This window comes from Morone saxatilis, unplaced genomic scaffold (assembly GCF_004916995.1).
Source record: "Morone saxatilis isolate NCDOM2014 unplaced genomic scaffold, NCSU_SB_2.0 Contig21, whole genome shotgun sequence".
Classification (NCBI taxonomy): Eukaryota; Metazoa; Chordata; class Actinopteri; family Moronidae; genus Morone; species Morone saxatilis.
In genome coordinates this window covers 606,548-618,804 of record NW_023339774.1, presented here as the reverse complement: position 1 = coordinate 618,804, position 12,257 = coordinate 606,548, and the positions used below count along the sequence as shown (strand labels likewise).

General features: G+C 38.5%; 1 protein-coding gene across 1 annotated transcript; it reads right to left on the bottom strand.

The window, feature by feature from the left end:
* Positions 1–5,698: 5,698 nt before the first annotated feature.
* Positions 5,699–6,274, bottom strand: LOC118332580 (lamin-B1-like). Its single transcript, XM_035667940.1, has one exon. The coding sequence runs from the start codon at positions 6,076–6,078 to the stop codon at positions 5,725–5,727; it is 354 nt and encodes a 117-aa protein (XP_035523833.1). The 5' UTR covers positions 6,079–6,274; the 3' UTR covers positions 5,699–5,724.
* Between the last annotated feature and the right edge of the window lie 5,983 nt (positions 6,275–12,257).

Here is a 12,257-nt window from a genome sequence, read left to right as displayed (position 1 = left end):
CGCAGAGCCCTGCATGGGCCGCCGGCTGTTCTCATCACAACCGATTTCTCCACTGTGCTCTCTGGAGAATGGACTTTCACTACAGTTTTCCTCTTGCCATAACATTATGGTCATAACCCATAGGTCACAGTTCAACTCAGGGATGTGAATGAGGAGCTAAATACAATTACAATTTTCCAAGACAACATAATTTATTTCCAGGATTTTTGGTCATTTTACTCAAATTCCAGATGGCTCTATGACTGAGAATTAGTCTCTTAATTTCAAGGTTTTCCAGGACGTGTGGGAACCCTGTCCAAGGGGCCTTGGGTCAGGCTTAGAGAGCTGAGGGCCTACTGGAGCTCGCTCGAGGCTGGATATGGAATTTGGGTTAGGCTCAAGGGGCTGAGAGCTGATCATGAGCATGGAGAGCCTATTGGAGGCATTTTATTAATTCTGAAAACAGCAATTATTTGTTTTTCCAAGTGAATGCAATACACTTCCATCGTACGGTGTGGGATAGTACAGTGGTTCTCAACCTGGGGTCCTTGAGGGGGTTCCAAGGGGTCAACAGAAAAATGGTGATTTTGAAAAGATTTCACTATTATTTAATTGGTTAAGAGTTAGCCAAATGAGAGAGACAGAAGTATAGAAATATAGTGATAGAGTAACTAAATCTTAGCAGACAAGGATCCCTGAGACTTAATCTTATCAAATACGGGTCTGTGGCCTGATATGTAACAATTTAGGGGTACTTGGCGGCAATAAGGCTGAGAACCACTTATATAGTATATCACTGAGGGTAGTTCTGTCCTTAAAAGGTTAGAGTGGTTCCTGCTGCCAGAGGGCTGTGCTCAGTACAGTTTACAGCAAACAGGGTCCTCTGGTGGCCACAACAGAAGTGACAAATGGGGAGAAACAGAGGAGCTTTGCTTAGGTTTTGTATTTTTCCAAATTGTTCCTGTTTAGATTGTCTAAATTCCTGAATGCTTTGATTAAAAACATACTGACGAATGGAAATGAGAACCACATATTTCACTTTCAAAAACACAGACATCCGTTTCCAAGCTCTGAGCCGGGGTTAACTGGGTCAACAGTGGAACTGTTTCAATGAGTTTGTGAGTAAAGTAGTCTGTCGGAGGAGCTCTGCTGGGATTCAGTCCAGTTATTTTCTCATGGTGTGCCTCTGAGGTTACGATGGGTGGGTGGGACAGCTGCTAAAGTGGACAAACTATGAGTGGAATGTACTAGGGTATGTCTGCTTTCTCACATTTTACTGAGAAACATTAACTGGGAGGCTAAAGCACTGACCCGACAGGCTCTTGCTATACAGGAATATTCTCAGCCAGATCACAGCAGTGCACAACACATACCACACATAACTCTTTAAAGTTCTAATACAGCTTCAAATATGTGGCAGATTACAGCAGTATAGTGAAAACCAGCTCTTCTTGGTAAGCTTGCTAGGTTGTTTTAAATCACTTTTTGATGCCAAGTAGATATTAAAGTTAAAAGACTTTAATAAACCCAGAGGCAAATTAAGAAAACCGTTAAAGGGAGGCTTTAGTCTTTACTAGTGATGAAAGATTGTACTGATGGCACTTTGAAAAACCATCTAACAACTTAAATCAATAATAAGACAAAATATGCACATTAAGTAGTCACTATGACTACTGCCAAATGTAATCAGTGTATGCCACTACGTCATAGATTGTTCCCTTTTACACCTGAAATGAACACAGCCTGAATGAGCTGACTGTTATCTGCAGCATTTTAGGTTTGAGGTCAGATTATATGTAGATATGAACACCCAAACCAGTTCCACAGGTAGTCTGGGATCCTTTTAGCCACATTAAATGCAATGTGCAAATTCAGTGTTTCTCTAGTCCACATATGGTAAATGGTAAATGGACCTGTATACTGTATAGCAGCCTTTCTAGTCTTCCCCACCAGCATCTTACACTACACACCTCACCCTTTCACACACATTCACTCAGTGATGGCCCATCGAACAGAAACTAACTCATTCATACACATTCACACACAGCAATGTGGGGTTCAGTATTTTGCTCAAAGATGACCCACTCTGCCTCTGCACCACAGCAGCCCCAAACATACTGTTCACTCAGTTGTAAGTACTTTCCCAGTCTTTGTTGTAGTTGCATTTCCTTTTCTTTGAGGTATTTTCCATCATATTCTGTCTAAATCTGCATAGTGTGTGACTTTGTGTTGATTTTGTGTCCAATCAAATTACAATTTTCCCTGTCCCTAGGGTACCAAAGTCAGGGCAGGTTTACCTGCATTTGACCTTTGTGTGCCCAGTTTGAATGACAACAAACACAGCCTCATGATTACAGCCTTCTTTGCTTTCTTTACAGCTACTGGATAAAAACTAGATCGTAGAAAATAATTTGTCATGGGACAAGAGATAAAAATGCTGTGCAGTCCCACACAAAATGGGACCCCTGGTACCCTTAGTCCCCTGCACGAAAACCAACAGCTTCTGCATCACGCCAAAGGCTTCACAAGTTGTTGTGGCGCATGGTTGTGCAATTGTGAATTTCTGGGACTAGGTGCCCAGTGTGATCACTGTCAGCTTCTCTTGGCCCCACAAAATGATACAACATATGATGAAATCAGAATGCATGAACAAGTTGCAGGATATAAACTCTATTGTGCAATGTAGAATGGAACTTCAAAATAAAAGACATAGGTCAACAACTTTAACACTGCATCCTTTTCAAAGCAAAATACTTTAAAACAGTTGTATGAACACTACCTGAAATGCTGCTGCTGCTGCTACAATTCAAAAATGTCCTTTTGTAGATGTACAACTGTTATAGATACAAAGTGTTTGTGTGTCACAAATTGTTGTGCCATGGTGTTGTGGCCTGTTAAAGAGAGTTCATTGTGGGTTATTGACTGTTGTGTTATAAAGTTAGGGCCGTTAGCAAAAAGGGTAGAGTTCATACAGTTCCACTCTCAACAGTCCACACAGCCACAGCACCCTGACTGTAGTGCTCTTCAAAACAAACATCATTTTCTGTGTTACCATTCAAAATATTGGGATTTATTGCAATACTGTAAGCAACACACCATCATATGCAGAAAATCTGTACTTTTATGCAATTAGAACAGTGTGATCATCATTTGTATTTATCGCTGTCACTGTAACATCCAACATCATAGCTCTTAGCTTATGTTTACAACACTGTTGTAGCTGTTGGGGGTTTAAACACAAAAATAAATTGTCTTTGAGAATCAGTACAATATCACAAAACCATGTCATCATGTTATTGATTGTTTTGTTTTGTGCTGTATGGACTAAACCATTGCCACATAGGATGCGGCGTCACAGTACTGTGATTTTAAGTTCACAGATAAAGTTACAGATAGCAGCTTTAATGCATGGAAAAGTTTACACTACACAATCCAGTTAGCGTCTAGCTGTAGATACAGGGCGTGTTACAAATGGAGATAAAGTGGACTAACAGGTTGTGTCAACTGGTTGAGCCCCAGACTCAAACAGGCTGTCACTGCCACCTGTGTTCTGCTGTCAGACTGCCTGACACAGCATTGCCTCTATTCAACAACACACAACAGCTCAACACCTGACTGCTCACACTCAGCAGCACTGTGCAGTGTGTGTGTGTACACTATCTGGGAAACAGTACACTCTCCATGGAGACCTTAACTGCATTTATTTAGTAACAGTGGAGCTGTGCCTCATTTGTAACACCATTCTGTGGGATTTTACACACGAGTGAAATCAAAGTTTTTTTCAGCTAGTTTGGCTTCACAGGCAGCTAAAGGAAAAAAAATACAAACAGCTGTGGGTGCCTCAACACACACTGCTTGGTGTTTATTAAAGGAAAACGTTAACATTCTTCAAACACATTTTAACAATTAACTGCACGCTTGATCAGCTCATTTTATTTCTGTAAAAGCTGTTGAATCGCCACCTTCAGGAGGAAACGCTCCATTGTTTATTCATACGCTTCAGGTCAACAGCTGTGAGCAACAGCTGCTGCTGTCAAGTTCTGTGGGATATACGGGAACACACACAAACACTCATGTTTCATGAGTATGAATTAGTGGTCGACCGATATGGGTTTTAATGGCCGATATTTAGAGAGCAGGACAGATGATGGCCGATATGTAATACCGATAATAAAACAAAGATGTAGAATTCTGTTCTATTTGACAGGAAATTCAGGCAAATGTTTACAGCACGATGCATACAGAGTTAGAGTACAAAGCTCAAAACAAACCACCTTCCCTAAAAGGGGGAGCGCTAACATCGGGCCTGCAGATGTGCCTAAAGACAGGCCTTGTGAGTACAGACAGCGGCTGATGCTGATTATCTCAAAATGCCTATTAATCTGTCTATCACTAGTATGACTACACGGGTGCTGTGCAAACAAATGACAATTTAATAAATACAGTTCAGATATTAAAATTATGTAATTTACATGTCTGAGGCATATTTACCTCTCAGTGCATAGTAATTCTGTTTACCACTCCAATCATAGCAAAAAACTAGGGATGAACAATATACATCAGGGGAAAAAGATTATATTAAATGATATATTAGCCAACAATGGGCAATCTTTATTATTATGCATTATTTCGATTATGAAATTACAGCCGATAAATTATGGTCCATAACACTAATAATTTATTTAGAGTTTTTAATGCACTACAATAGACAGGCTTTATGTTCTATGAAAGCCTATGCAAATAGCGCACAAGTACGTTTGTGAGGCTTTATTGGAATGTGACCTAATTACTAGTTTTGTCTGTTGTTTGTGTTTTTGATGGCAAAATTTGGTAGGTCAAAGCTATGGAATATGGATAATCAATCCAATGTTCCGCTCCACTACACCCTCAGCATTTCTTTACCTAAGATGCTGTGACAACTACAGAGTGTTCGAACGTCCTATTGTATTGAATCCAAAATTGTAATCCTATCACAATGAGAAACACATGTAACAATTGATTATTATTATTATTATTATTATTATTATTATTATTATTATTATTACTACTACTACTACTACTACTACTGGGCCGAAATAATATTGTGCATCCAAGAAAAAAAAAAAGAAAAAAAACTGGATAGTCCAAAAACTAATTGTCTCATGAAATACCAAAAGCAGTTCAACTCTGCACTGGTGTTTGAGCCTTCTGTTCTGAACAGATGCTACCGGCAGATGCTACCGGCAGACCCTGAAGGCACCATGTCACCTTCAGGAACGCTCGCTCTTGCGCGTTGTCTGTCAGTTAGTCTAATAAAACCACAGGCACATTTCTCTAAATAAATGGTGTTTATGCTTACTCAACCTACTCGAGCGTTCATTCAGCATTAGACGTTGTATAAGTTGACATTTTACAAGCCGAGCTGATTTCTCTGTCAGCAGCACAGACAATGGTGGGCGGGTAACGGCCACTGTCAATCATTCTAAATCATTCAAAACGTTTATTATTTTTTAACCATTCTTAACAAGTGTGCTGATTGTAACCTTGTGTAAACGAACTAAGGGAGGGTAAAATGCAGAAGTAAGATTTTTATAGGCCGGGTTTGAGTGACGCTCTCACCAGATGAGAGAACGTAACCCCGGACGGACCTACGTGCGCTGTGCTGCGAAAGTGGCTCGAAAATCAAAGTCAACATTTAGCATGTAGCTAATCGTCCCGAGCTCCTGTCCCTATTAGACACTGTAACGTGATTAAAGTGTTAGGGGCTTACTTCTGCTGCAGCTGCTCATGCTCGGATCTGATCTTTCCCAGTTCGATCTGCAGCCAGGCCCGCTCCTTGGAGGAGTCATCCAAACACCTCCTGGCGTCGGCTAGCTCGGTCTCGTAAAGGGCTTTCAGTCCGGTTACCTCTCGGCTCCTCACTTCTTCCTTCTCGTTAATTTGCAAGTGCAGCACGTCGTTTTCAGACTCCAAACTGCGGACTTTGTCGATGTAAACGGCCAGGCGGTCGTTGAGGTCCCGGAGCTGCTGTTTCTCCTGCAGTCGGGTTATTCTGGTCGGGCTCAGCGGTGTGCCGCTGCCGCACGTGCTTCTCTGGCTGGTCGGGGTTGCAGTCGCCATTGTGAAAGAGTCGTTAAATAACCCGTATGAACGACAGTAAACAAACCGAGCCCGGATACCGCCTGTGCAGGTGTAACGAGAGGTTTCAAGCGCTCAGCAAAGACCGGCACTTCGGGAAACTGTCCTGGAAGCAAACCCTATCTTCAACGAATGAAAGAGGGGGTTGGCTTCCTAATATGGCGGCTCATTGAAAAAATTACGTTGTTTAGAGCTAGCCAATGGCGGGGCTCGGCGCAATGCGTTCTTTCAACTTTAACTTTTGGGTTTACATGTAAGCTTTACCGGCGTATGCCGACAATATCCCGGACAGGCGGAGTCAATCTCCATTACATTTACTTATAAATTGACGTTAGCACTATTTTAGCAAAAATGTACATTAATACAATTAAATGTTTTAAGATACGATCTTATATTAGTTTCAGACACACAGACCTAAACATATATTTGTAAACGCTTTCACATTTGAAAACATGTAACGCAAACTTGACAAAACTAACGTTATCAATTTATTTAACTTAGATGAAGCTGTTTTATGTATTTCCTCTGTTTTGTAAAATAAATATAGCTGAAAACGTGGACTTTTTTGGAAACATCACTTCTGAGATCTTTTGTTTTGTATTGTCCAAAACAGTTTTTCAATAAAGTTAAAAGAAATAAAAAGAATTACCAGCGAACCCCGTTTGGTGAATCGAGGCGTCCCGGCAATAATAACAAGCGCTGCTTACATTTTCCGATAACGACTCGCCTGTAAGCGTTTCATTGTATCAGTTCTTGTAGTAGAGCTCTACTATCAGGCAATAATAAAGTGGACAAGGAGGAAAGAGAAGACATTTTGTTACAGCTGACCTTTGTAACCAATACCAAGAACATGACTTCTTGTCACTAATATCACTGATATTATTGAGGGCCCGAGCACTGACAAGTGCAAGGACCTATTGTAATTGTAAGAATTCTCAATTATTATTATTATTATTATTATTATTATTATTATTATTATTATTCTGCGCCTTTGATCGCATTTTGAACACTTTCCCATGCTCGACAGCTCCCGAAACTTTGCACCTAATTTAAACGTGGCCAAATTCGACGTATGCAATTGTCCCCCCAAAAACATCTGCTTTTAGTGTCTTGTGTTTAATTGTGTCAGTTGTGCTCAAATCCTTAAATATAGCTCTCCCCAGATAAAGTAATGATTGTATTATTTAGCCATGCCATTGATAGCGTGGCTATTCTGCAGGGTCTGCATGACTTTCAGACCTTTAACGACATGAGTATGACTTGAGACCATTTTTGAGGAAGATTGCAGCCCTAACAGGAAAGGAGGGCTTTAACTGTGTGGCTATAGTTTGACAGATATGACCTTTCCCTATCAATAAGAGCCTAAAAGTAGGGCTGGGTGATATGGCCTGAAAATAAAATCTCATGTGATTTGGTCACACCAAACCTGATTTATGATTTAAATTGATTTTGTTTCTTAAAAACAAACAAAAGACACTATACTGTATTTTTTGGCAACGTGATATTCCACTGCATCTGTAATGTCTTTTCACTGGGGCCCCTTTTTTCAGAAGAGATACTGTGGGAAAATAATTCTACACGTGTGTAGATGAGTGACTTCAGCTGTTTATTGCTGGATTATAACATTTGTATTTTAAATATCCATTTTATGATTCAGCTATTTCTTACATAGTTTTTAACCTTAAATTTGAATTAATCAATTCACTCAGTTTATTGCCCAACTCTACTTTTAAAGGGAACAAGGAGGCACAGTTCAAGTCAAGAGACAAACAAATTATGTGCTATTTCAGAAAAACTTCAGTTATGTGACTATCTATGCATGCCACACCCTCACAGGCTGTGACACAGGCATGTGTTTTTTATGGAAAAGGGAAGACAACAACTTCTACACAGCTGAAGACCCACCTTGTTGATTTGCAAGAAATGTCTAACCTTGGATAATGGGGCTATAGGGATACCTACAGTGTCATATTATAAATCATAGGGGCACTGGTTCGAGTGCAGTATTTTATGAGTTGGCAGTGAGAATGTGTTAATACGGCGGTGATGGACCTGCACTGACCACAGAAAATCACAGCGACTTTTGGTACGATTGACATGCATTGAGTTTTGTTCATGCCCCTCTCCTAAGTGCCCAAACATGACACATTTTATCACAGAGGATAATGTAGATGAGTGAAATGCTGCATACAAAGATGGAAAAAGCAAGAAAAAAATAGACGTTTTGTTTGTGTTATACTTAAATACTTACACATACTTAAAAAGTGTATTTTGCCAGTGAAATTATTTTTTGTTACATTAAAAACATTTATTTACCCTTTAAATTGAAGTTTATAAAAAAACTTTTTACTTATATGGGAGACCTTGGAGAATATAAAAAACATTGTTGTGCTTTGTTCTACCTCCGGTAGAGGTATCTCAAAAACTAAAGCACTTTGGGGCCTTACCCTCTAGCCTATTTTTGACATGTTGAATATCCTTTTTTTGCTGGATCAAAGCATATTATTGAAACTGAAACTGTTCTGAATCCAGTGCAAGCACTCCTTGTAGTTTTTGAGATACTGCCATTTCTAGGGGGTTACTCATTTTATGTCTCTAAGGTCTGCACAATGTAAATACTTTTTTATTTTTTATTTAAGCTTTATTTAACTATATTGAAATCTCTTTTCCGAGGAAGCCTTAAATATCCTAATCCTTCATATTTTACCTAGAAAGTAATCTTGGTGCTAACCCCATGTTTTTCTGGGTCTATGAATCCATTTGGCTTGTCTAAATTGCATTGCTGCAAAACAGACACCAGTTGCAATTCAAAGTACAAATAAAACAATTGACAGGGGAAACAAACATCCACACAACACAAGGGAAGAGGCCTAAAACCAGCTACAAATAAGCCATTGCAATTGCTACCATGAATGGGTAATATTTCTTCTTCTAATACTCTGTCTTTATCAGGGTATGATTACTTTTGTTTTTCAACAATGTTTGTCTTAAAATGCCAATAGGTTTCCTCCATTTAAGGTCTTTGCATTCTTTTTACAGCTTATTTAACAGGTAATAATAATTTGCCAATTTAAAGATGTTTCAGTGGTGTTTAACATGTTCATGTTCATGCACTGAAATCCAAAAAACTGGAAATCTTAATAAAAGAAGTAAGCTAACAGACTTTATCATCCAAAAGTCACCAAAGAGTCACTCATTCCCATGAATTAACCAACTCAAAAATGAATTGTTAGAGTAATAACTCAGTTGTTTTGATTGCACTTAAGTGCATATTTAATTTTTTGGTGACATAATTCAGTGTGTTCCACAGTTTGTTTCCTCCACCGGAGGGTCGCCGGTTTCAATTCCCACAGACCACAATATGGAGTGTGACTTTTTAGCTGGAAAGGTACCAGTTTTCACCTCCTGTGCACTGCTGAGGGGCCCCTTGAGCAAGGAACCTACCCAGAAACGTCTCATGGGCTCCTGACGTGGCAGGCCCATCACTCCACCATCTCTCTCTCCCTGTTTGTATGTCCACAAGTGCATGAAGTGTGCATTTCAGCCTGTGTGTGTGTGTGTGTGTGTGTATAAAATAAAAAAGAGTGAAAAGAACAATTTCTCCAATAGGGGATTAATAAAGTATATATATCTTCTTCTTCTTCTTCTTCTTCTTCTTTTTCTTTTTCTCTATATTATTCGAAAATGTAAGCCCCAAAGGCCCAAAATTAATTGGCTACCATTTTGATAATCAAAAACTGAGTAAATTCAATTTAAGTGGGAACATTTGTATAAAAAAGATGCATTTAAGTTTGTCCAACTTTATTCAGATAAATTCTGTTAACACATTGGAGAAATGCCGTGTATTAGTGTACTTACTAGTTTGAAGTACAATTAACTGAATTTGCTTTCCCTTCAAAATAAATGAGTTACTTGTACTCCAATCAAATATGCTTTCAAGCTTAAATTGTTGGAGTTAATATATCTAAACTGTTTCCTCAAACAGTTAACAGTGAGTTGAACTAACTCATCAGGTTTCACAGTGTGATATCTTATTGTGTTCACAGTTCCCATGTTTTGGGGTAGACCAGTGTGGAGGATCACTTCTTCTTGCATATTTACACATTCACTTATTATCATAAAAATAATTCTAAATGAATGTGAAAGACCATGCAGGCAAAACTATGGAAGATTGAGAAAATAGATTATATATAGGAGTTTCACAGTTGCTCGATAGGGAGTGATATTATTCCTCACTTCAATGTGTAATGTTAAAGTACATACCAAACTTTAGTAGGCTGCAGATCCATCACCCCTCAGTGGTCAACCTGGCATGGACAGTCCACAGCAAGATAGCTTCCAAATCAACATAGCCCAAAACCTGAGTACACACAACACAGAGACATTCAAGAGGGTAGGCGTGGCTCAGCCCCTACCTTTAAAGGGAGTTGGCCAGTCAGCATTGGTGTGATAACATGGTAAAATTCCACTTATTAACATGCAAAGGATTGCCTAGAATCTATATTTGTCTAAAGATCAAGACATTTTAAGTGTAACATGTATGTTACATTGTTTAGGTGTTACACCTAAATAAATGTGTTCACATCACTTTATCACCACCCCCCTCACCACCACTGAGTGGCCAAACATACCCTTTATAGCTATAGTGTCAGGAAAACAAACTTTTAAACAGTGGTCCACTGTACAGAGATATAATGTCTCTGTTCAAACATGACAGCACCGTTACGGGCAGGATATAATGCTTGTGCAATAAAATATTGTGGTAAGAAGGAGCTCTAAAGCTGCTCACACCACTGCTGGAGAACAACCTTTGGAAAAAAATACCATCCAGGGACAATCGACTTCTTCAGTTCACTCACAGACTGCATCACTGAGGGATTTTGCAGTTGAATGTTTGTCTCCATGAGTTGATTGACGACCATCATCAGTGATCAACAATGTAGCTCGCCTAAAAAATGTTTTCACTAATTTCATCATTTACAAAAGTAGAGTGAGGGGCTTTTACGTATAAATGACAAGCCCAAACAAGTTAACACAACCTTGTACTTATTGGACCTTTTTTTTAAAAAAAAAGTTGATACATCAATCATTTATGCCAATTTATTAATCACAACAATGTTTATTTTAGAAACAAAAACAAATATTGTTGATTGGACTTGGAACATTTAATTTAAATTGACCCTTCCCAAATCATATAAATATATATATCTAATGTTAGCTAATGTTAGCACAACACTAGGTAGCTAATCTACATTAGTATTTAGCTAGCGAATTACATCTGATAGCTAAAGTTAGCAAAATGCTAACTAGCTTATTAATATGGTTTAGTTAGTTAGTCGTTTGTTAACATTAGCTAACCTAAGATGTGACTATATATATATGTCACTTTTATCTTTTAGCCATCTTTAAAATGGTTGTCTTACATAGATTAGCCTAGCACATAGCATATCTAAGTACAGGAAGTTGACTGAGGTTCTGAACAAGGCTTGCTCAACTTTTAATGCACAGACCAAAAAGAGTTTTTTTTTTCAAACCGCAACCTTTTTATTTTGCCTTTAGGTAGGCAAAAAACCAAATGAATATAACTTAAAATAACTTAATATAGTCTGAATGTAATGTAATATATATAACATTAAGACTGAAATTGTTTTAGCTAAATTTGATGATGAAAAAAACAATTATTAGCAAGTTGTCCATTGCAACATCCAAGTGATATCATGACAGCAGGTTGTATTTATAGAAAACATTAAACATTAATAACTTAATTTTTAGTCTGAATATATATTAAAATTACATTTAAATCTTTAATTTGTTCAATTAAATAATAAAAATTGTGGTAGCCACTGAGTTTTGCCAGAAATACCAAAGAATACAACCAGCCATGTCCTGCAAGCATTCTAATATTTTTTTATATTCCAGACTTAGTGGACATAAATGCATATATTTTTAAAATGCACCTGTCTTTGCCTGTGCCTAAACTTCATATAGTGCACCTTCTTTGTAAAACTCCCTTATGTTCTGGAAATAAAATCATTCCAATAAAAAAAATACAGATATGGATGCCCGGTTAACTCAGGTAGAGCTGGCGACCCATATACGGAGTTGCTGCAGCGGCCCGGGTTCGAATCCGACCTGCGGCTCTCTCTACCCCCCTTTCCTGT

What these genes read in the sequence shown, in the direction of transcription:
- LOC118332580 (XM_035667940.1), bottom strand. Translation starts at nt 6,078, where the DNA reads ATGGCGACTGCAACCCCGACCAGCCAGAGAAGCACGTGCGGCAGCGGC.